General features: G+C 40.4%; 1 protein-coding gene across 18 annotated transcripts in view; it reads left to right on the top strand.

Moving 5' to 3' along the window:
- LRCH3 (leucine rich repeats and calponin homology domain containing 3) overlaps positions 1 to 22,877 on the top strand; it is a 70,864-nt gene extending 47,987 nt beyond the window's left edge. For 4 of the 18 annotated variants that reach the window (XM_063337757.1, XM_063337753.1, XM_063337754.1 and 1 more), the window contains 10 exons: positions 1,103 to 1,150; positions 2,285 to 2,338; positions 5,781 to 5,861; positions 7,227 to 7,298; positions 8,203 to 8,251; positions 8,751 to 8,864; positions 9,545 to 9,663; positions 11,199 to 11,336; positions 13,596 to 13,673; positions 15,950 to 22,877. In XM_063337757.1, coding sequence (XP_063193827.1) covers positions 1,103 to 1,150; positions 2,285 to 2,338; positions 5,781 to 5,861; positions 7,227 to 7,298; positions 8,203 to 8,251; positions 8,751 to 8,864; positions 9,545 to 9,663; positions 11,199 to 11,336; positions 13,596 to 13,673; positions 15,950 to 16,150 — 954 coding nt within the window. In that variant the 3' untranslated portion in view covers positions 16,151 to 22,877. Of the gene's footprint in view, positions 1 to 1,102; positions 1,151 to 2,284; positions 2,339 to 5,780; positions 5,944 to 7,226; positions 7,299 to 8,202; positions 8,252 to 8,750; positions 8,865 to 9,544; positions 9,664 to 11,198; positions 11,337 to 13,595; positions 13,674 to 15,949 lie in introns of those variants that run through there. The other 14 variants (XM_063337764.1, XM_063337751.1, XM_063337766.1 and 11 more) reach the window with 11 other exon arrangements.
- Positions 22,878 to 25,647: the final 2,770 nt, after the last annotated feature.

Raw genomic sequence — 25,647 nt, 5'->3', positions numbered from 1 at the left:
ATAGAGAAAACTAGAACTGAGGAGGAAGACAGAAGAGATTTACCCAAAACGTGGTTGTTGTAAAGAATTTTGGTTTTACATAGTCTGCTTCATTCTCTCAGTTTTTCATTTGCATAGGTGTGACAGGCTTGGTATAAGAAAGAAGGGTTCTTTATTTGAGAAGGCATGGAGGCAATTTAATTTTGAAGACAAATTTAGCAGAGAAGGCGGCAGTCATACACAAGAAGATAATGTTGTCTGATCTATTTTGGTATTTTATGATGCATAAATAAGTTATCTTCAAGTAACGCATGGATGCAAATTTCTGGTACATCAGATATTCCATCTGCACTGTGTCTTCACTTTCATGTTCACTGCAGTTAGTAGGAGGTAGTCTGCTGCTTAACATGTAAACTTGTTTATATGCTAGTTGTCTTAAATTTATTTTACTATTTGCTGCTCTGGTGACCTACCCAAATCTCGCCATCACAAATTTAATGAATGTTACAGTTAATACTATAGGCTTAGGGTGTTCTGCAGAGAGGAAAAGAATGTTATATTGCGTTTATGTTATGTATGAAGTTAGTTTAGAAAAAGGGTTTTAGCTGCCTGAAACTAGGCTTTTCGTTAGCACCAACTAATCTCAGGCCCCTGGCAATGTTTTCTAGAAAAGCTATTTTTATTAAAGTTTCATCTCAGTCTTTCAGTTAAAGACTTTAGACATTTAGGATGCATTTTGTTCATTGATGAGCCTTTGGGGGTTTTGGATTTTGGTTGGTTTGTTTTTTTTTTTCTTCTGTTGCCTTTGTTATTTATGAGCACTTTATTCTCAGCAATTACATTCCTCCCTTGGGTTATGGTTTGAGTTTATTATGCATCTTTAATATGCAAAAACAATTTGGTTTTTTTATTTTTGTGTGGTATAAAGGCTGTTTTTTCAGTAATAATATCAGTGAAGTTTCAGCTCAGTGGAAACTTGACGTTTCCCCAATGTGTGTTTTATTTAACAACTAAGACTTCTTGTGTTTTAAACCACTTATAAATTATGCTGTTTTGTTCTGAGCTTTTGTTTCTCTGTCACATTCTTTTAAATTCGTCTTTTGTTTTTCCTTTTTCTTTATAGCAAAAAGCATCCTTAAGTCCTCAGAAGCAAAGTCCTCTGGATAGTGAGGTAAGAGTCCAATAAGAGTATTACTAGGGATGTCAGCACCTGAATTCTTAGCTCTCCCCATCAGAGATATTTTCCCAATTGTGGAGAACTCTTTGGGACTTGGTTATAGCACATTTTTTTCACACTTACTATTAAGCCTTGGGTTGGGTTGGTTTTTTTTTTGCTCATGGGACCAGTCTAATATTTCCTTCTGTTCATGTAGATTGCCTGTCTGAGTGTGCTGTTTTATTATTTCTTGTATGTTTTTTATGTTCTATACAGAAAATACATTTCATGTTCCATTTTAAGATGCTCCTTGTGAACAGTACAATTTACTTTCTAACAGGAGTATTCAGACACAAGTTATTGTGTTGTAGTCATCCTTCATTGATCTGTTTTATCGCAGCTTCCTATCGTTAGATCACCATTTACCCCAGAAAGATTAAGCATTAGAATTTTGAGGGCTATCAGAAAAAGAAATAAATAAATTTTTTAAAAGTTTTATTCTAGTGTAGTTTTATAATCAAAACAAGTAAGTCAGTAGGGAACACAAATCATACAAGGCTCAGAGAATATACAGACCTGAGACAATGATATCTGTTCACTCTCTGCATCAGATTTCTGCATAGTAATAGCTCTTCCACTGCTTGCCATCCCCACTTTCCTCAAGGGGAAGATAATTCACTTGGCAGTGTTAATCAGATCAAAACTTTTAATACTATAATGAATATAAATAGTTCTTTAACAGCATTTTCAAACTAACTCGTTTTTTGTTAGAAAATTGCTGAAACATGGGGTAATTGAAATAGGTTTTGCTCCTTTTCCTTCTTAATGTTCTTCTGTTCTTAATTTATTCTTTCAGAGGGTCCTTTGTTCTACCACAGTAAGAATTGTGAATACGTAGTTGTCTGTGTTTGCTTGAGACAACACAGAAAACAGAATAATTGATTCCTTAAGTAATATGAATATGCTGTAATTCATGGGTCATGTGGCTGTGTATTCCTACAGAGTTACATATACTGGATGGATTTTTAAAAAAGCCTCACAATGCTATAAACAAGCAGTATCTGTTCCAAAATGTCTGTCTGTTCACAAACCGTGTGTTTCTGACATTCTGTGTGTTTCTGACATTACTCCATCTCTCCCACCTCCCAGTGTCCCTTTCCATCCAGAAGGTCTCAGCATACTGATGATAGTGCCTTGTTAGTGGTAAGATCCTGCACGCAATGGCCTTTTTATGTGGCAGATTCTAGAGCGTAGAAATAACAACGTGTTACGATTGTCTCAGATTAGACCAACTATTTTAGAGCTAATCTAAATAGCATAAAACATGACCACCATCTTTGAAAAGTAGTTTAGCTGTGAACCTTAATTTATGAATATGTTGATACTTGTACTGTCAGACATTTGTTAATAATATAGTGAAGTTTTTCCACAAAATAATTAATGCTTATTTTTTCTGAGAGCAGAAGAAAATTACTGCTAGTAAAGAACAGATTCTAAAATTAAAAATTCACCTATAGTTGTTCCGGTTTGATTTCTTCAAGGTTTAGCTTGCTTCTTAATTGATGTGCTCTTCAGTGTCAAGTAAGCAATTTTAATGCTTCAAGTACAGCTTTCTACTTAAATTGTCTGCATCCTGCACATAGTGGTTAGAAATACTTAGTATCTTGGTAACCATCTCATAGCACAGGGAAAAACTGCTCTACACATGAATGCTACAAATCATGAAACGTTCCTCATACTTTTTTATTGTTTATTGATGAAGATGTCTTAAAAATAATCTATTTATGTACTTAATTCATGTTTTATGCTATTTCTTTCTTTATGGCATCTCAACGATGTAGCATAATTAAAGAATATAATTAACGCCATAATCTGTGTCTATAAAAGAAAATACACCTGATTTGCTTGTTGTTGCATGACTGCATGCCTGCCTGGGATTTATTTTCTTAATTCATATGCTTCCATTATCTGCCTAAATTTTCTTTAGGCAGTGCTCTTGGTTAGAATATCTCTGTCCAGAACGCATCCATCAAGATATGTACTGTCTCTTTATTCAGACTTTTTGGGTTTCCTGCTTTCACATAACTAGCACTCTGTGGGAGAGAAGGAAAGCTTGTAATAATAGAGAGAGATTTAGTGATCATGCATGTGCCTGTTTAGAGAAATCACAATCAATTAGCTTATTAAAATGTACTTTCATATTTAAATAATAAGAAACAGGACAATAGCAGTGGTTTGGGTTAAGTGTTGATATTCTGTTGTCAGTGAATTCATCTTTGGAATGTATTTTGAAGATACTTTTAAGGACCCCCTTTCTATTTGAGTGTCTGATCCCATGACTTTTGTTTCCTTTGTGTCATTAACCAAGTTACATCCTTGCACTTCACAAAAAAGTGGACAGGCTGGTAGGGAAAGATTGAACTAGATCTGAAAGTAGTCGTTTCTGTATTCATTTTTCTTTTGATTCTTTGCTCTTTTCAGCATCACTAAGCTGTAATAGGATATGAAACACTGGGTTTTCTGAACTGCTGAAGGATGATCTGCAGCTCTATTTCGTAGTGGAAATACACACTGTGTCTAATGATGACATATGCCAGGGCAGCTGTTTCTGGCAATTATTGTAACTGGAATATTAAGCCCATGCTAGCTCATGAATTTGTAGCATTTTTGTTTCCACAAATATATTTTGTATGGTAAAAACTTGTTCAACAGCAAGGAAATGTTCATTAGTTTGCTTTTTTAAAAAAAAAAGTCTGTCATAAGAGTTGAAATTACCTTTACCTTTTTATGTTTTATTGCATTTCATTTGACATTTTCTCTGTCCTTATGGATTTGAAATTTAACTAGGTCTAATTTCTGAGGATGGTTTTTTCCTCTACCAAAGTATAGAGGCATTTCATATCAAAATTCTGTTCACTAACAGCAGTTTTCAGTACGCATTTTCCATTTACATAATTTCCTCTCTGTCTTTTTTTCTCTCTGCATAAACACTGCATGCAGTAATGTAAACTTTACCTTACAAAACTTTTGGATGTTGAAACTTGCAGATAGGCTAGTTTAAAAAAAAAAATTAAAAAACTAAACCAAAAAAAGTTCTGCTAGATTTTCCACTGATTGTTCTAGCTTTATGGTTTGGGAATAACACTTTGTGGCAAAAGAGGAGAATGTTACGTAGAGGTATAGTAAAAGATCTTTTGTTCAGCATTTCCCTTGTTACATCAGAGCTCACTAAACTGAGCAGTTGCTTTTCTTTTGTTCCAAACAGTGTTTTCAGCTCAGAAGTAAGGAAAAGATTAAAAAAGTAATAACTCTAATATGTAATTAGAAAGCAAGTGAGCTTTCTCTTATTTTACTGCTTCCCTCTTCTGGTATTGTTACTGCTTTAACAAAAATTTTATGAAAACCAAAATTTGTGTATCTCCTTTTTTAAATCTTACATCATATTTCTTTTGGTCGTCTTGTTGTCTTCTATCACTAATTAAAATTAAAATGTATTCACATTGCACAGCTTACTCTGACCGTTTCCTTCTGTTCGTAAGCAATTTCAGGACAGTCTGTTTGAACTCACAAAATGACTGCCCGTTCTTTCTATGAATGTTAATAGTTCAGTTTAGTTGTATGTTTCTTCTATCTGCCAGTGATCAGAAGTGAAGTGGAGTTTGGCTGTAGCACTTCATTGCACACTGGTGGATTTCTTTGCGTTGACTTGTAATAGCCAGACTAACTAAAATGTTGCTGAAGAAATGTAATCACTGGCCTCTCTGAGAAAACGTGCTGTATACCTCAAAGTTTTATATTAGTCATATCCTGCTTGCTATTCTCACAAGGGTAGTCCCATTCGTTACAATTGAGATTACTTGTTGAGGTAGTATCAAGGCTTCAGATTTCACTAATGATTTCAGCCTTGATTGGTTATGAATCACATTCTTCCCCAAATTTCTTCTTCTTTTCTCCTAAACTGTCCCTTTTAAGGTGAGTACTATGGAAGGGGAAAAAAAAAAAAAAAAAAAACAAACCCAAAACAAAACAGCCTCTCAAACCTGCTCAGTTTCTCTGTTATGAAGCCTGTGAAATAACCTGATAAGCATCAGGCAGCTGGTGTGACCTTTTCCTCTCATAACCTTTGTCATTGCTGTATTGTGCTCCCCTCATTGCCTGTTGTTTTCTTGCTGTGGTCTTGCTGTGGCCTGAGGCCATCATGTTACTGTTAGCACATGGGATCTCTGAAACATTTTAAGGCTCTTAGGCACCAGTGTGTTGCAAGTAATAATGGTATGAGTAAAGTAAGCAGGACTTGAATTATGCTAACTTGTACCCTGGAGTTTTCTCTCAGACCCTTGGCATCCATTTGTGTATTCAAATGTTTAATAATCAAATTCCCTTAAAATATCCTTATTTGGTTGGTGCAGAGTTATGGTTGGGCTCTGCTTTGGCAGTCCCTGTATCTGCAGTTGTTTCTGGCGCAGGAGATTTCTCTGACTTCAGTGCTAGACCTAGAGGCCAAGTGCGTCTTGTGCAGCAGTGTTCTAAGTCTGAATTGCAGCATCCTGGTTCCTTTTGTATTGCGGCTACCTTCTCTTACAGTTGTTCTTTGCCTCACTTCTTCCTTTCTTCCCTCTCTTTCTTTCCTTGCTGTCCCTGACAGAATGGCTTTGAGCCTCTCTTTGTGTTTGAGATTGACAATAACACCAATACCATTAAAAGGCGGCCAGGGACTCGCAAACAGGTGAAGAGCATGCAGTGTGTTGCTGTTGTGATTGTCCTACCCTGTGGTGTGCCGTGTTTCCCCTCCCTTCGCCCACTGCTGGGTACGTGGATCGTGATGACTTCTTGTTAGTCTGTGTCAAGGTTCTCTTGCTCTTTTCATACGGGAATAAACATGTTTATGTTAGTTAATGTTACAGACCACCTACTTCTGTTTTATTTTACTGTTCTCATATACTAGCTGATGTTTTGCTTAAGTGATATTTTGAAACTCTTTTTAAAAAAAAAAAAAACAGCACAATTTTTGCTTTGCATTGCTGTGGAGAAAGAGGCTGGTTTGAGGATCAGGTGTTAAGTCTGCACAGGGTCTAAAGGTGTTTGTGTTCAAGGCTCGCCCTGAGTATAACCTCTCCTTCTACTCCTTCCCAGCTGTACTGTTCTAAAGTGGCAGAATAGTTGTGAGTTGTTTAAAATACTAACACTCCCAGATGTGTCGCTCCCATCTGTAGAGTTTCTAGGTGTCATTTGGTGTTCTTTTCCTGTGCCGAACTGCCACGTTGCTATTTGAATGCTGTTTCAGAAAATATAGTTTCATTCTTGAGCCATTCGGCACTCAAGTGTTAACATTTTGGTTGTGCTTCAATAAGACACAGAATTTGGCCTCCTAGATCTACCTGTCAGTGACAGATTGGCGTGCTGGTGCTCCCATTCGGTAAACATGAAATTGTTTATTTGGTTGGCCTTGGGATGGATTATAATTGAAAGTTGTCTGCACTTTTATCTGTGACAACACTAAATCTTCACACTGACATCTTCCCCAAGAGCTAGATTCCACCCATGGAATGTTATTTACTTTGTGTGTAATTCACAAGGATCAGCATTAGGTGTTTGTGGCAGACACAAAGTGTGTATTCTTGTGCCCGTTAGATGTGGGTTTCTCTGATTTTACAAAGTTGATAGGAAAATAACTTACTAAAAGTACATAATGAAACGTTAAAAAGAAAGCTATTTATTTTGAATAATGAACTGTCAAAATGAACTGTTGTAGGGTAAAATTTCCTTTTGTCTGATGGTGTAGGTGTTACACTAGGTGTTACTAAAGAAGGTTTTACCTCACCTCTTGTTCTTAGTTCTGCTTTTGATGTCACTGTGTTGTGTGTAAAAGAAACATCGTGCCTCCCAAGCTTATTGGCCAGAAAGTTCAGGAGGGTAGGGAGACTTTAACTGCAGTTCAGCAAGTACGTATCTGTTGCCTGTTGAGTGTTTCTGAGACTGTGATCGTGATCACCTTTTCCTTTTTAACTTGTCTCGTGCATTCCACCTTTGTGTGTGACCTGTCAGCCATTTGCTAACACTGCTACTGCTTTCTCTTTCTCTCTACATTCAGCCACTCTCAGGGTTGAGTCAAGAAAGCTGTGCTACTACCCTGCCTAATGCCTCTACCTTCAGTCCTGTCAAGGTATCTCTTGCTATTATCATTCACCAGTAAAGCCAACAAAAAAACTCTTGGATCCACACATCTGTTTTAACAGGTGTTAGTCTGTCAGCTTCTAATCAAAAGTTCAGGTAGGGTATGAATCCGATTTACCTGATTAAACTGTAGTAGATATTACCTCATCTTAGCTTTAGGCTGTGCTCCAGGAGGCCTGAGCTATCAAAACATGGTAACCAGTCTCTGCTCTGAGAGGTTCTTGGTTTTCTTTGATGTTACTTTTTGATTTTCTCTTGACCAAGTTTAATTCATCAAAAGTACTTTTGTTGTATTCTCTACCAGCTTACTTTCACAACTGAATACAGATATCCTATATTTCTTTCTCTTCTGTGGATACTGCTCTACTGAATGCATTCATCGCAAGAAATTATTCGTCTGTGTAAGCACTGTAATAAAACCACACTGTGTTTCACTAGGGAGAGTGATGTTCAGTAAATAGCAGTTTTGCATTAGCAAAGGTGTCGAAGAGGTGTATCCTTATTGGTGCTGCTGTAATACAAGTTCTGCATGTTATTTAATTACCTGTTTTTCTGTGTCCCCCTTGCAAAGAATACTTTGGAAGTTTTGGTTGGAAGGAAGAGTAAGCAAAGATCTATCATTGCACAGTCAGTGCTGTTTCATCATTCTTTTTCCTCAGAAAAAAGCAATTACATCATTTTTGCAAAAGAAGAACCTTTGTCACTTTCTGCAGAGATGAAACCTGGGGAACAACATGCTGTGTTTTTTCACATTTCTGGTGTTTGTTTGTTGGTTTTTTTTTCTGAAACGCACTTAGATGGATGGAGTTTGTTTTAAAATACAGCAAATTAAAATGTAGTCACAGCTTTTCCAGATTAGGACCGTTTATACTCTTCTGCTTTTTTGTCTACAGAGTGATGACAGATCTACCATCTCCCCCGGCTCACCTAACACTCAGACAGGTAACAGGGAAAGGAAGAAAAATTTCTGAAATAGAAGATCAAAATGCCTGCTTGCTTATTTGTACTATGAAGAGAAGGGAGCATATGTTCCCATCTCTGTATGTGGCACTGCTGTGCCTGAGAATTTACCCAGTTATTTGGGTCTCCTGAGAAACACGTGAGGGAAGAGGCAACGGGTGAAGCCTGCCCTCAGGCAGAGCATAGGGTTTGGCTGTTTTAGGCCTTCATACAGGCTTTGGCACACAGATGCGTTCAGCAGCAGTCAGAACAGTTGTTGAAATTGGTATGTGGAATGTGCTTTGCATGCAAGTGTCCTTGGAAGTGCCTTTTCCTGCTCTGCGCTTTTATCATGCATGGCTGTAATTTATTTTGTCATTATTATATTAAAATTTTTATTTTGTTCTTTTTAATTACCACATTGCTGAACCCATTTCCTATTAAAGTCTAACCATTTCCTTCTTCCTCCTTTCCTTTCCTGTGCCTTTCCACATTTGTTTAGTCCACCTTTCCCCTCCATATCCTGGTCATGCAGCCCCGCCTTCCTATAGAAACCCTTCCCAGCGACCTGAGAGTTTCCTTTTCCGAGCAGCTGTCAGGGACGAAGCAAACAAAGGTAGGTTATATAGTTCAGAAATTAGCTAGTTTTGCTATGTTATATTAACATCTGAATTACCTAGCTTTTGCACTGCTCTGTTACTTCAGGTCATTATCATCAAACTACTTTTAGAGTTCCATTTGTAAACACATGTCATTAAATAATTTGTGAATAAGCAATTTTTTGTTTAGAGCTGTCAATTATTCATTTGTCATATTTGTGGAAATGTGGGAATTTGTTCTTCCTGGTCTGTGCTTACGCCTAAAAAGATACCAAGGAAACGCCGCGAACGCTTTCAACAGCTGTCGAAGGCAGCTTGATAAATTTTGCATTGCACAGTTGCGTGTGACAAAATTGCAATTTCATTAGAAAGACCGAACCGTTTGAACATACTTCATCCGGCAAAACTTTGGCCTCCTTTTGTGGATGATTATTAGCCAACAGAAAGAACAGAATCAAAACAGAAAGGAAAATGTGTTATAGAACACCTCATTTAGATTAGTAGACCATTCCCTTGATTAATAATCAAGTGAAAGAAACAGATTTGTGAAAAGGAATGTGCTGTACCTGTTCTGGAACCTTGTGTGTGCACGTGTAGGACAGCAGTGAAGGCCAATCAGACAAACCATGTATAGCAATATAGGACAATCAGACAAACCATGCTTAGTGATTTTCTTTCCTTCATCCTGCTTTTTTAGCTGCTACTTCATCTTCTACCCGTGCCTTGTCTCCTGCTAATGATTCTGCAGACCCCAGAATAAGACAAAACTCCAAACAGCGAGAGGAGGAGCTGGAGCTAATAGAGCAGCTACGTAAGGTAAGCGCTGCCAGGAGCCAGTCAGTGGACATCTAGTAAATGCATTGCGTGCACCCTGCTGAATCTGTCCATGTGTTTTGGACCATTTTCACTGAAGCAATATGGTGCACAGCTGATCAAAATTAAATGGCATTGTAGAGTCTGGTTCTTTCAGATGGATGCAGTGGTGTTCACTTTGGCTTTTGTGGTGGAGAAAGCTTCAAATTCTGTAAAATAAACTATGCTGACTCCTGCTTCTGAGTGTCCAGTGATCTCTGCTTTTAAAATGAATGTGTGCTTTCATTCTCCCTTATCAGCCTTCACACTTGTAAGGAACTCGAAAGTTGCCTCACTGTCTTCCTTGTAATCTCTTTTTTTAAAACTCCTCTTTGCTGTAAAGCCCACAGAAAAGCAGATGGAGTACAGAGAGTCCTGCCAGTCATGGTGGCAGCATTGTTTCCTTGTGTGCTCTGGATCCATCTGTTGATTCTTGCCTTATCCTTAGTTAAGCGCAGAACATCTGAGGCACAAATATTCCTTATACTTGTGCTTTTTGTCTGTTAAGGGCCACCACACTCCTGGTTTGTGCCCAGGTACAATGGCAGTACACATGAATATTGAAAATGCGACATGGCATTGAGGTACTGCTGTGCTTTGCCCCAGGCTTGATTCTGGAGACCATGAAAGGATTCCTTGAGGTGCGCTAACTAGTTGTTTGAACTGCCTCAAAAAATAAAAGTTCCTACTTGTTGAAGCTGATTTTAAAAGCCATAAACATCCCAGATGGACACAGATAGTTCCTTCTATTTGTGAAGTTTTAAGTAAGGACTAGGTCCTTTCTCTAAAAGGAGAAAGTTACGTGAAATAAAACAAAGCAAACCTTGGTACTGTTTGCCGAGTCTTTCTTCTGTTATCTTAGAATGCTTTGTATGTAGTCTGTCTCTTGTTCTGCTTCCCAGGTAAGCTTAAATTATTTTATTTTTTTATGCTTAAAAAAATTTAGATACAGTATAACAATTCAGTGAAATTCACACAGCATTTGAAATGAGATTAAAAGCCTGAATTGAATTTTTATTCATTCCCTTACACAAATGCTAACTACCTCATTTTTTAAAACTATTTATGCCAGGTAGTTCAGGTTTTTCTTTACAGGCAAAAAGGTTGTCTTGACTTTTGTTAACTATGTTGTCCTCCAACCCACAAAGACAATTATTTTCATTTCCCTTGGCAGAACTCTGAAGGGGTGGGATTAGGAATACTGTTCCTAGACCCTGCTTTCCATTATTTTTGAATAATGGCTGTATGAGTCCCCTGTGCTGTACAATGAAAACTGTTTATCATTGAACTCAATTGCTCCCAGATTCTGGTCAGCTCTGGGCCACAATAATGCGCAGAGCCTTTTTGGTGTTACTCAGAGAGCTGTTTAGAAATGTCACAAGGATGGGCAGAGCGTTGTAATGCAGGCGCTTCTGCCTCTTCTAAAATGTTCTGCAGAATGAAACAGTTGGAGAAAACCAGCTCTTACTTTTTGTGTCTCCCTGTTCACTTTTCTACAGAATATAGAATCGCGATTGAAAGTGTCATTGCCCAGTGATCTTGGAGCAGCTCTCACCGATGGTGTTGTTCTGTGCCATTTAGCTAATCACGTGCGTCCCCGATCTGTTCCCAGCATCCATGTCCCCTCACCTGCTGTTGTAAGTATGTAATAATGATAGTATTTTATAGGTGTCAAAACTAACATCCAACAAAGTTCTGTATTCCAGACAAACGCTAAATTGAGCATTTTCCTCTGTGAACGTATGTGGCAAAAAATGACCATCTGTTCTGTCTAAAAAAGGTCTATAGCTTCATTAAAATAAATTATATTTGGGGTTGTTTCATTTAAATGAAGTTATTTCTAACACAGATTGTAAGAAAATGTTAACGTTTTCAAGTCCTCCCTACGTTAACTTGAAAGCTAGTGAAATAAGAAACAGTTCATCATGAAAACTGAAATACGGTATTTCAAAAGATCAAAGGTCTGAGAAGTTCAGGAAAACAGATAGTAGGGAAATACAACATTCTCTACAATGTTTAGGATCCCACCACACAAGACAGTGAAAACAGGCAGAGAAGCCAAGTTGATTGGCGTGTCCACTTTACAGCACTACAAATTCCTCTGCTTAGGAATTTTAGCAGAGCACACTCAAGCCACTTGGAGAACAGCATCTCCTGGAACAAAACAAATCCAGTCGTACCTTTGTGATAACAGGAAGAAAGATTGTTGTATCTGGGGACTGTTCAGAGCAAGGGAGGAAGTACACAGAGAAGATTAAATATTTCTGAAGTTGTTTCTCTTACCCTGCCTGACTGCAGTGTTTCTGGAAAGCAACAAAGATGATCTGTTTCTGGCTGCATTTACTGTGTATCTTGCAGGGAAAGCACAGAATTAGAGAAAGGTCAAGAACTGTGAAATAACAACAGATTATTTACCTAATTTATATTTGTGGAAGTCAGAAAGTTCAGTGAAAATATTTAGGATCAGCTACTTAATAGTATGGACAGGCAGATTGCTTGTTATGCACCTTTAAATTGTATGAATAAGGAAAAAAAACTGAAGATTGTTCCTGGGGGAAGAAGTTGAAACATGCACGTTGTGTTTGCTTTTCCTTATTTTGGAGTCAGTCTTTGTGTTGGTTGGAATTCAAACTGGCACTTACAGGGCTGCCTACTATATCATTGTGGTTCCTCTCCCTTGGACTTCATGTGAACAAGCAGATGTCTTCATTATTTTGAGAACGATTGAACTGGACACGCCAACATTTTAGGCAGATTGTGGCATCATTAAGAGAAAAGGCATACAGCCGCTATTCAGCAGACTTGCGTCATTGGGAATATCTTTTCAATGGCCTGGTTTTATGTGCTGTTGAATATTCTGTGTTAGGAATTAAATCATGGCTTTGTCATATAAATCCCAAGGAAGAGGCAGCCTTTAGCTGCACGGCTCCAGGAGCAGAAGAGGCATCATGTCATTCCTCAGTCACAATGTGATCTTTGTATTCCCTTCATCCTTCGGGAGAAAGGAGTCAGCGCTAGCCTTTAACCTGCTTTCTTGGTGGGGAAATATGGCACACCGAGGCACACAGCACAGAAACCCCACCACTTACGGGAAAGTGTTGAACCCACAGAGCCTGCTGCCTGCTGCTACATAGGCTGTAGGTAGCTTGTTCAAAGGAGCAGGAAGCTTGTGTCTCTTTAACCAGAAAAGAATAAGCTTCAAGAATAGAAACAAGAGAGAGCCTGAGCCGTGGAGTGTCTGTGTAGAGGTATGAATGCTAACTGTAGAAAAAAGCTTGCTTGAAAAAATGCCAGTGAGTGCAATTCAAACAGCTACATCAAACACATCTACAAGAGGCTTACAAACAGCAAGCTTCAATTTCACTTTTCTTCCATTATTTTCTGGTTTCACCTAGCCTTCTTTTTTTTTCCTTCCTCTCTTTGTTAATTGAAATATGGATTGATATTTATATATTTTTGTATTGTAGTAATCCAGAACAGACTCCAGATTGCTTCATATCATGAAATTGCTCTGAAATAACAGCATAGAAGCCATACATGTGTGCTTCATTCAAAAAACATTTTTAAAATTGTCATACTGTAGTCACTAAAACTGTTAGCCAGTTTTATATAGCACCTTATATATAAATATTGCACAGCTTAGAATTGTCTTTTTTTAAAAACATTGAGTATTCATAAATTAGCTTTTCATAAAATTGCTTTGAAATTTGGGCTTGCTTTTCTAACGCAAAGCAAACTTCAACAGAGCCTGCTTTGAATTAGACAAGCTTATGTCAGTGCAGTATGTTTTTTGGCAAATAGATTTATTAAGAATTTTATTTAAATAAAAAACAAAGAGCTGTTAAAATTCTGCCAATTAAGAGCACTGTATGTCTGCCTCCTTTACTTCTTTGCAGCCTAAACTTACAATGGCAAAATGCAGGCGAAATGTGGAGAATTTCTTGGAAGCATGCAGAAGGATTGGAGTGCCTCAGGTACGTATTTCTACTCTCCTGATGTAATGTTTCAGGTGCAGTTTTGTATGACCCTTCAGCAAATAAAACCACCTTTGAAAGATTTGATGAAAACAAACTGATTAAAAGTTTAGAAGGTTCAGGTATAGGCTATGCCTTGCAGTATAGATCAGACTCATGTTACATTGTCTTCTAGAGCAAAATGAAGTCAGATATAGTTTATCAGAGGTCTGATTCACTTAACTGCTAGGCCTCAAACTCATAATAGCTGGTGCAGTTTGAGTCTGCCTTTAGAATTTTCAGGTATTTCTATAAAAACAATTACATTTTCTCAAGATTAGATAGTTGGCAGCTTAAAGGTGGGATAAATTTTGGATGATGTTTTGCATGTGTTATTTTTATCCCAAAACTTTTCATGTTCCTTCAGAATAATTTTCTTGCGTGAAGGTCTTCACTGTTTTTCCAACAAGTTGCAGTGTCATTGGCCTTTCTCTGGTGGTAGCTATGTTTGCATAGATCCTAATTCTTTTGTTATGTACCAGTGGTAGGAGTTCTGTCTTCTGGTATTCCTTGTCCCCTTCTGAAACTTGGAAGATCTAAGAGATGGGAACATAGTCCATCTGAGTCCAGTTATCCTGTTTTATGCTGTCCTGTCCTTTCCTCTCTGTCTTATTCAGCAGCTGTCTCAGTAAAACTAGTTTTGATATGTCATGTTTTTCTTAATTTTTCTTTTAGTATATTAACTGATTTGGTTTCTTTACACTGCTAAGCATTCGTGTTTCTTTTGTAGGTGCTCTTTTCTTTCTTTTGTATTGTGAAAGGGAAAAGTAGACCCAGTGACTCATGTCTCAGCTATTTCCAAAAGCAGTGTTTTCGAGTCAGTCATGCAGCATTTTCTGGTGTTTTCAGATAGTTTCACTTGTAGGCATTTGAGCCATTGGGGTTTTAGGATAGCATATTTATGGAGCTGCCTGGCCATTTCACATGACTCAGTGGTGAATTGTGTTGGAACGTGGTAGGGAGCTGCAAGTGATCGTTAGTACTTCGAGAGCCTGGACTATTTTGGGCCCCTAAGAAACTTCAGACTTTTACTCCCCACAGAACTGCACAATATAAATTCACCTGGGGCAAAATTGTTCAGTTCCATCCCAGCTTCCCTATTTATAGCTCCCTCCCATATGAAGATGTAATTTATATGGGATTGCAGTACAGAGCAGAAATGACCCACATTTAAAAACAAACAAACGAAAATGGCACTCAAGAAAAAGTCCCCTAAGACCCAGTCTGTTACCTCTGCTACACCTACTGTCCAGGACCCTCCTGGTTTTCTCGTATTTCTTGCTTTAATGTGAAAGAGTTCAAGGAGAGCGTCCCTGGGGAAACTTACTGAAATACCTCCACCTGAACTCTAAAGTTGCTCTCACATGTCTACATTACATATCTGCTGAGATGTGAACGTAAGATATCTGTATGCAAGAATGGTGTGGCAGCCTAATACATTTTTCTTGAAAAGATGCCTGCAGGTATTTCCTTTCATTTAAATTCTAATTACAAAAATAAAAGGCTTTCTGAAAGTATGGATCTATGTAGAAATACTTAGCTTCTAAGAGGAAGGCTACTTTTAGAAAATGCTAATTACAGGCACCACAGTGGAGCAGCTATTTCTGTAGGACTTTGCTAGTTAAAGCCCTTGCATCAAAAGAAACTGACAGTTGAACTGATTGATAGGTGCATCTAGATTTCACTGATTTACAGCAGTTACTTGTGTGAAAGGGGGGAAAAGATACACAGTGGGAATAGTTACAGAATACTTAAACTCTAATTAGTCATAGATATTTCTGCAGGATGCTGCATTCAAGCATCAGTTACACATAAATAATCCCTTGTCCTACTGTTTTCATTAACTAAGATGCGTGTGGAGGCTTAGCTTTGGTGAGTCCTCAGTGCCAACAGCATCTCAGAAACCTGTAGCCTTTTCATTTCCCCTAGAGAAATGGTTTTCACTAAGGTGTTCGTGAATTACTATGATGTTAACAACAAAGAATAGTTACACGTTTAAGCTGTAGAGGTGACAGGCACCTCACTGAACACTAAATATTTGTGTTAAGTGAGTTCTTTGCAATGGGAGTCTTGCAGATTCCTTTGTGAGTATTAACCAGCTGTGATACGCTTCTCAAACATGTAGGTTATATCTGAGATGTCTGATGACTGACTGCTTTGTGGATGTTGCTATGGCTAACTGACTGACCTTTTTTTTTTCTGTCTGTTTTCCCTTCCTGCTCACACACTCTGGACAGGACAATCTTTGTTCCCCTTCTGACATTCTTCAGCTAAACCTCAGCGTTAAAAGAACAGTTGAGACTCTTCTTTCCCTGGGGACAGATTCAGAAGAATCCAGTCTTGTCTCCCTTTCCGTTCAGCTCTGGGGCTTTGTGGTGTTTTACTGTACTCTAATGCTAACGCTCTGTATGTTCTATCGCTGGGTCTTTTTTCTCTAGCTGAAGGATAGTGGTGCTGCTTCCTCCCTCCATCACTCCGGTGCTTGGGAAAGGATTATTTTGGTTTTTGTCAAGACTGTGTGTATGAAGTGCTTTCTTTCCCACTGATGGGGCAGAGGTGACAAGTACGATGTGTAAACACATTGGTGCACCCACACGACCATCTGTGACATAATTCACATTTGTATTTGCTGTGTCACGTTTAGCAGATGTAACGCTTTTACAAGGGAGGAAGTGCTGTCCGGGGCTAGAGCAAGGGACTGAGGTTAGGGTGCATGCCATAGTCTGCTGATGAGTGATGTAGTACTGGGAAAACTGCGTTGTCAGTTTGTGCCTCGGTTTCCCAATCTGTATAATGGGAATTGCACCCACTTTGGTAAATTGCTTCAGGATTACCTGATGAAAAATGTTAAAGAATGCAAAGTATCTTTTTTTCAACATCAGTGTTCTTGATTAGATCTCACAGTCTTAGGAGACATGGTCTGGTAAGTTTTGGCCACGGAACTTTGCTACTGATTTTTCTTTTCTTACCACTCCCTACCCCCCCACCCCCATCCCTTTTCCTGCTTCTTGAGAGCATTTGATTTCTCATATTTGTAGACTCTGGTGTATTACTTTGAGTCAGGATTTTTAAAATAACTGTCAGTGAATCCTGAGCTACTTGAGCTTCATAACAGGTCAAGCAGGAAATTCTCAGAAAATTGAGCTCTTCAATTTTCTGGCATGTTTCTGAGAAACGTTTTCTGGCACAGAAGGAAAAAAAATCTTTAAGATTCTATCAGGTGCCACAGAATGTCATAGCAGTTTACTGTGCTCTGGATAAAGCTTAACAAAAACTTCTTGAGTTGCTACTCGATTGTGGGCACCCCAACTTCTGCTTATTTGCTCTTTATTCCCTTCTTCCTCTTACCCCATCATTTTCAGAAACCTTTGTACAATACAATTGCGGAAATACAAGTCCAGGCTCCAATATCACTCTTCACTGTTTTACAAAACTCAGGTAGTCTTCTGTAAAGCTTCAAAGCTTTTCCCTCCCCAGGAAAAGCGTGCTGGTGCTTTAATGCTTTAATGTCTCAGGGACACCTCAGAACTTCAGGGCACTCCCCATGTGCTGTGTAAAAGACCATGTCTCCTCAGAGTGTAGATTGATTCGGGGAACTCTGCTCAGAGACCGGTGACAGGTAAGTGTTAAGTGAAATGGCTGTTCCAGATGTGTTTTCAATACGTTTCTGTTACATCTGAAAATACAGTAAATGGCTTGTAAGCCCAGTTGAAGTGGTGTTAGCATTCCGATGTTAACCTGGCAACAACTCTGAAGCACAGTTTAAGATACACAGGAGTTCAGTTGCAAATGTGGTCGCTACCAGTAAAAATGTGTTATGTGTACGTGGATCTCACAAGCTCTTGTAACATAAAGTGAGAACTTCACAAAGGAGCAAGTAGAGGAGCTGGTGCCCTCTTTCCAAATCACACATAGCGTTCTGTCCAAACAAAACATTTTTGAGGAAAGAGGGGACCTTTGACAGGGGGAGACTGTTGGGTTTTTTAAAAAATAAGCTATTTTTGCACTGCTTACTGGTATGAACTAAAATGAACTCAGTTCCTATGTTTCTTAACTTCTTCTAATGAACACTGTGATAAAAGCTGCAAAGGGTTCTACACTAACAGTGCCTTCCAGTTTTTGAATTTTGTTTGTCATGACTGTCTGTGGTATGGAGTCATTCCAGAGCTTGTCCCCTTATCTGTTTGCGTACGTAAGAAAAAAGATAAGGCATATTTGCTCAAGTTTACAAGTATTGTCTCAAAAAGCACACTTTTTTTCAAAATAACACAAATTTGCTAGAAGAAAAATGTATTTTAGCCTGATCATACGGCTTACTGTGAGAATTTCAGTCTGTGTTCGTTTGTTTTCTCTCCGCTCTAAGCTTTGCGGGAGGAGTGTTGGCTGTAAATGTTTATGCTGAAGGATTTCTTTATTATCAAAAATCAGTAAAGATTCAAAAAGTGGAGAAATGGAGGTTGCTGTGGAAGTAACACGTGAAAAATAATCTCTGTAGCTCTATAGGAAGGACACTTGGGTTATTTTCTACAGATACAGAGAACTGTTGGACATGCATCCTGACTGTTGTGGAGTGAGGATGGCCGGGATGTGCCAAGGACTTGCGTAGCATGAGGCTTTAAATCCATCTTAGACTGAGAATAGCACAATTATTAATAAACACTTTGAAACCTCATTTTGCGTATTACTCTTATTCCTTAGAGTGATTTTGGAGGTAACCTGCTAAGCGGGTGTACTCCTGGGAGATAAATAAGCGGTAGTGACTCACACATAACGTAGGATGGATATTTGCCTATAAATACACTGTCGATTTCTCATTGCCTTGGACAGGAGAAAGGGCATTTTCTACTTTCATGATCAGGTTATTTCAGTCCTACATAGAAGCGAGTCTTTTTTTTCTTTTTTCTTCCATAAAACAACTTTCTGCTTTTTCATGCCTTCCAGGAAATTTTTGTTACGATAGAGATTAGCACAAACATAGAGACAAGAAGGACTTCAGATGGGCAGTGTGTCTCACGAGATGGGAATTACTTTTAAGTATGTTTCTTCTCAGACTTGTTGCAGTGCTTCCATGACACACATTAGTATTTCGTTCTCTGCTCTAAAGCAGGTCTGTCTTCACCTTTGCTAGCTGACGAGGCTTGCTACGTGAGGACTCCCTTGAAAAGGCAGCTGTGTTTTGGAAAGGAAGCCGTGGTTCCTTTCCTGCTCTGTGTTGTAGCAGGTTCATCGTGTCAAAGCAAAGCTTTCCCCCTCCTTAAGTTCATCTACTACATAAACTGCTGCCATTTCAGCATGGGCAGAGATAGAGGACAATTTGCTATTCCCCACTTCTCCCACAATCCTTTTTCAGATTCTTATTTGTACAGTTTTCTGATAAACAGAAGGATTACCCCAGGGCCGCCTTCTTCGAGCAGTCATGTTCATGGTTCATTAGTCACAAGCAGAAATTTCATTTCATACCTGTGTGTGTGCTAGCTGTCCATAACATTTCATATTTCAGTCACCTTTTGCTTAATTTTTTTTTCTTTTCAGTTGAGTGTTTTTCATCCATTTTGTTTTTGTCTTTGTTTTGTTCCCCATTCAGGAGCAATTATGTTTGCCTCTCCATATTTTAGAAGAGAAGGGTTTGACACAGGTAGCTGTGACTGTCCAGGCGCTCCTGGAGCTGGCACCCCCAAAGCAGCAGCAACTTCACCACTTGTCTGCTGTCTAAAGACCTCCAGGACCTTTTGGGTTACCTTGGCTAAGCAGAAGGACGTGAAGACTTTACTGCCCATGCAGTGCATCCAAACACACAGAGCTCTGTTCTAAGGAAATGAGTTTCCGTGATTCCTGACAGGAATGTTTTACGTCATTTCTCCATTTTTTTGGAGACCACAACAGTTTCCAATAACATTTTTATTATTGATATTTTTGCCCCTTATTTAAAAAAAGAAATAAATAGAGTTCATGGGGAGGAGGGCAGGGAATTCCAGTGGCTGGCTGTTGGAGCCAGCTATAGAAACTGAACTTGTGGACTGAAGACATGGGTGTAGAGTTGGGAAAACGATTCCTAGGGAAATTTGTTTGTAAAAACATTGGGCACGTGGGGAATGAAGTTTCTTTCCTTCCCTGCAGGGTTCAAAGAAAGGGAATTTCTTTGCCTCCGAAGAACAGCGATTTCTATTATATATTAAAAAAAATTGCAACACACAATCTTAACCTGCAGTGTTTGATAACAGGATTGAACCTCATGCAACTGTAACTTGTGTTGGCATGTCCTCATTACTTAATATTTGAAGGGGAAAAAAAAGGATATTTTTTTTTCCCCAAGGGAAAAAATACTGCATGTTTTCTCTGCAAGAAACATCTTAGTAAAAGATACTAAACCAGAACTGTTCAACTTGTATTAACCACATTAGCATTCTTACTGGGTTCACTTTTTGGGGGTTTTAACATGTCTTTATCTGAAAATTTTTCCAACGTCAGTGGAGGGAGATCTCCTGCCTCCTCTCACCTGCCCTTCTGGTCACGTAGGGATGCGTTCGTTACTCGATAGTTTTGTCAAATGATGGCTAAGTGTCATCAAGAACCACGTATGTGTTTTCACTGCAGTATGAAGAATTAAAGCCTGCCATGCTAATCATTGGAAACCCATTATCAAATAATACGTTTTTTAGGGGCTGAAGTATCCCATGCAGACATGCCGGCACTGGTGAATGTCCCAGCCATTGAGAAATTTGCTGTTCCAAGAACACAATTACTGAATTTCCCCAGGTGGGCTGCATATTGCCAAAGCAGCAATCCGTTGTAAAAGGTAGCTTCTGATTGTGGGTTTAACAAGGCTTTCATAAATAAAGCCTTTTATCATTGAAATTTATGTAGAGATGCACTGATTTTACAGAACTACCCTTACTTACTCCCTCTTTCCTTAACATAAAAATGGAAATTCAATATACAGGAATGGGAGAGGCAGCCAGCAAGTTCTGTGTTTTGCTGGAAAGTTGACCTGCCAAACAAAGACTGGCTCTGTGTGCTCTGGTCCTAGTGACCAGGCCAAGCTCACTACCAGATCCGTTACAATAATTACTTTTTTTTTTCCCCAAATAAAGACCTTGCAAAATCCAGTTCCCCAGCCATGCAGCACCTTTGTTAGGTTTTAGCCAATTTAAAGCATCCCAGAATGTTATGCTACTGCTACGTGGTGCACGGGGTCTGAGACCAACTTCAGGCATCGGAGATACTGCGTCTGGGGCTATATTTGGAGCAGAACAGACCAAGAGGATTTCACGGGGATAAGGAGGGAGAAGAAATGGGGACAGGTGGCCTAGAAGTCATTTTTGCTGAAGTAAACCTGCCATGGGAACACTGGGCCAGGACTGGTCTTACTTGGATTTTTCCCCTCTTGATTTGCAGTTTTGTTTCCACGCTGTTTTGCTTCATGTATTTCTTTCACGGTCCATTGTGGTGATTGTTGAATCCTTTATCTCACATAATTATTCCAGTTGCTTCTTATTGGCATTGGCTGATCACATTGCAAGTGGATGAAAAATAAAAAAAAAAAACCACATGAAGGGTATTTAAAACTGTACAGCTGAAAAGAGAAATCTTTTCATACTGGGTAAGCATTGCCCCGAGCCCTGCAAGATGTGAAAATGCCAGTAATTGCGATACATTTAGGAAAAGAGCAGCTCCACGGAGACACACTTTCCTCCTTTAGTAGGTCTTGTGTTTCACTTAATTTCACTTGCAAGGGGTGTTGGTAATTCTTAAAGGATTACGTACAAGTGTCTGACGCCCCGGCTGTAGTTTGCTGAGTGGAAGATTCTGCCACTGGCAGCCAACAGCACGGACACAAAGTGTTTCTTCTGTGTTTGTCTCTGCACGTAATTTGAAAGAGGTGGGCACTGGCTTCATCTTAGTTTCAACATTAGGTCACTTGTATTGTTACACGGGCATGTTAACTTTTTAATAGCACACCCTTTGCGGACTATTTAAATATTCCCGTTTTAAGAAAACCATTCCCATCATGGAATTGTGAAGGGGGTGGTGTTTGCTCCAGTCCAGCTTCCAGCACTTGGGGAGAACGAAACTGAACAGTATTCAGGTTGGTGGAAGTTTGACCAATTTCATTAATACTAGTTTTTAGGAATTCATGGGGCGGGAGCTTGAGCCTGCACTGCCAGCAATGGCCGTTTCCCGTCGTGTCTGGTTAACACGGCTGCTCCTCTGCGCGGGCGGCTGAGCTGGTGTGAGGAGCAATGGTTGCAGGGCTGGGCAGGCGTTGTGTCCCCAGCGCCCCTTGCTGCGTCCCCAGCAATGGTTCCCTCTGGCAGTTTCAGTGTATGTTGTTGTGTTAGTTTGACATTTATAATCCTGTGTTTTCATGCTGGCAAACACTAAATCTTGACCAGATGTTTAGGACAAAAATCCAAACCTGAAGTTTCATCATATGGTTTATTTAATATATTCTACCAAAACCAACTTCAGTTCTGTTGTGCAAAATGGGTTGGGATTTCTTGGTGTATTTATGTGCAATTTTTGTTGTATCCCGTGAAAAGAGTATTTTAAAAAAAAAAAAGTGTAAAAAAAATTCTATTTTGTGTGTTAAAGCAAAGAGGCAATTGTCTTTCCTCTCTGGGGCATTTGTGTTGGAGGCTGTGGGAGGAATCCCAGTGTTCCGTGCTTTGGGTGTTTATACACCGACTGTGTTGTGTCACCATCCTCCCTCAAGCCCCGCCGAGCGCTGAGCAGCGTTAGAGGCTCAGCGAGGTTCCGCGCTCGCCATGGAGCCTCACGGGCACTCAGAGGTCCCTGGTGGCATCGCGTGGTCGGGGCAAAACAGACGGCGTTTGGGTCTTCCCCCTTGTGAAGGGGGGAGGCTTTCGTAACGGCCTCGACGTCAGCGGCTTGCTTAAAATAAATCAGAGACAACGTTTTACAGCGCCGAGAACACCTCTGTTGTTCTTGGTGTGACACAAGGGCAAATGATCTTTTTACCCTTTTATGACTATAAATGGTTCTTTGAAAAAATGTTTTAGAAACAGAGGACTTCTAAGGTGAATTTGGACATCTGAAAAAATCTTTTGTATAGATACTGTGGTGTTTTACAAAGCAATCTAATTTTGTTATTTCTGAAAACAGTGTAAACGTGTAATTAATAGAGTAAAGGATTTTAAAGCTTCATCCCGTGCTGTATGTCTGTAAATACATTCCATAATTTCTAAGTCTGTTACATATAAATGTGCCTGAATGTTGTATACTTTATTTTAAATTGCCTGTATTCTGCCAGTAGCGTGAACTTCTAGCACATTGATAATATAAAAGGAAACCATGGGTAATTTGAAATAAAGTTTTAAAACTTACATGAATTACAGTACTCTTCCTGCTGGTTTTCTGTTGCATCAATGGTTGTCAGATCCATCCTCTGGCGGGTGTTTATTCCCCTTCCCCATCGTCACAGTTCAGGGACCTGGTTTGCTTCTCTAGTTTTCATAGTTAACCAGGAGAGAAAAACTCCGGCATTTTTACACGTGTTCTGCAGCCACATCAGAAGCTTTTTCTTGGGGATGTTTTTAACCTTCCCCAGATACTGAAAAGCAGTGATTTCTGTACAGAATCCTTTGCTCCTCCCTCCACATCCCCCCTTTTTTTTTTTTTTCCTTCTCACAGTGAAATGCACATTCTGGGTGTGGGCAATTGGCTGCTGCCAGTGCTGCTGCTCCTTGCCGTTCTCGTCTTTTGCTTGGTTTTATCCTGTCTTGGGTTTCATCTGTAAAACTTGCACCTCTGCTTCATGTCCCCGCAGCATTTGAAAGGTTTGTTCTTATTAGCCAAAACATTCGCTCCTCTTTTCTTCCCTCCTCACAGCTAGTTTTTATTATTTACCAAAAAAAATAAAATAACTCAAGGCCTAGAAATTGCCAGAGATCCACAAACCCCCCTCCCCGCTTCGTACAGGCTGCATGCTGCCGGGGAACCGTTCCCTGCTCACCCAGCTGCTTCAGCCGCCTTTATTGACCCTGGTGACTCCACATTCACTTGGGACAACTCCGTTCCTGCCTCCCTCAGGGCTGCCCAGCTCTCCCCAGGTGTCCATTTCCGCCCCTCTGTCTAAAGCCTTCTCCTGACCAGCTTCTCGGTCTCCAGCCTTTCTTCTCCATTTACCTTTCTGGAAACCACTTTCTCCAAAGGGCTTGTGATTTCTGGTTTTCCTTGCAGAAAATATCACGGATGTGGGCTTTGATCCCATCTCTCCATAGCTGGAAAAAAAAAAAAACGAGCAGTGCAAAGTTGCTTGAAACTTTTGGTTTTGGGGACACTGTGCTCTGCTCCCAGCACCGGAGCCAGTTTGCTTGGCAGCTGTACAGCCAAGGAGCAGAATTCCCCGGCGGTTTCTGAAGGAGTGAGGTGAGGCTCCTCAGGAGAGCGGTGCCGCTGGGCTGGGCTGGTGCAGCGGAGGAGGCCGGGGGGAGACGGGCGGGTGGGTGGCAGCGTGGCCGCAGCCCCCGTGGAAGAGCTGCTGGTCTCACCTGGGGGAGGCGTAAGCTCGCGGGGGTTCACCTTTGTCCCCGTCACGCTGTCACCCAGTGGCCAGGATGCTCCTGTGGGGACTCAAGATTTCAGCACCCCCCATCTTACTGGAAGAGCAAACCCAATTCTACTGTTGCTTTTTTAGATTATTTCACTTTTGAAATAAAAAGTGCTCCTTCCCCTATACATGCAGACACTGAGCTTCCCGATTTTGGAAGCAGACTTTGCCGTGCCCGTGCAATTGATGGGTTTGGGGGGCGTTTGTTTGCTTTTTTTTTCTCTTTGAGATACTGGTCACTGGAATGGAAGTTTTGAATTATTTCATGTTGTGGTGCAGTGTGGTGACTTCCTACTGGTTTGTTCACTGTGGCTCCAGGGACTTGACGTACCATAAAAACAAGTGCTGTCGCGCTGGCATCAGGAACTGGGGCTTGAAGGGGAGCCCAGCCCTGGCAGAATCCCTGGATGTGGAGCATTTTTCGGAATCGTGTTATATATTGTTCTCTGCTGAAAAGCAAGCAAAGCCCGGCCAGTGCCACGCTTCAAATTTCAGTGGTTTGGTTGTACTAATGTGTGCCTTGAGTTTGATACAAACCGTGGAGCTCTGCCCCTCCATTCTATCCCACTTTTTCCTTAGCTCAAAACCTCTGAAGAGTTTACGATCGAACTTCATTCCTTCCACCTGAACATGGCACCTGTTAACACCCACCACATATGGAAAAGACTAGTCCTAAACGAAACGTACCAAGTCAGCAGAGCATGAAAAGAAGAGTTAAAATTAGGAACGTAACCCCCGTGGTTGCTCTGTGGTGCAGAACTGGGGTGTGAGCTCCTGCCAGCGTCGGACTGGGGTGATCCCTGTCCTTACCACCGCGTGGGGACCACCGAAAGCAGGAACGTGTTCCGGCTTCAAGTAAGCAGCAGCGGTAATACCAATGCTTCTGACTCAAGTTTGTCTAGAGCGTCTGAAATTGAAGTGCTCCCTTGACAATAGGCTCTGCCTGATAGTGGGGCAGCAGCCCCGCTCCTCCCGTTCAGAGGGAGTTCTGAGCCACAGGCTCTCCGCGCTCATCTCGGCCATCTCGCTTGAGCTTTAGTGCTTTTGGCACAGCTCAGCCTGGACAGGAGGGTGTTTGGATGGGGCCAGCAGGGGCTGGTCACAAAGAGCGGGGCAGACTTTGTATGGTTTGAGCTCACTCTCTTGCGGGGGGGTGTCAGGAACCAGCCAGCTCAACCGCAGGGTTTGGCTTTGTGCTCAGACCTGCACACGATTGACAGTGGTGTCAGGAGAGAGGGCTCCCCTCTTGGTTAAAAAAGCAGCAGGCTGCTCCCCAGCAGCTTTGCTCCCTGCGCAGCGACGGTGGCCAGGGTGGCGGCTATGGCTGTTGACAGACCAGCTCCTGTAGGCAGCGCGGCCGGCTGT

Source organism: Chroicocephalus ridibundus, chromosome 6, assembly GCF_963924245.1.
Source record: "Chroicocephalus ridibundus chromosome 6, bChrRid1.1, whole genome shotgun sequence".
Taxonomy (NCBI): domain Eukaryota; kingdom Metazoa; phylum Chordata; class Aves; order Charadriiformes; family Laridae; genus Chroicocephalus; species Chroicocephalus ridibundus.
Note: the sequence above shows the minus strand (reverse complement) of the source record. Positions and strands in the feature narration are given on the sequence as shown.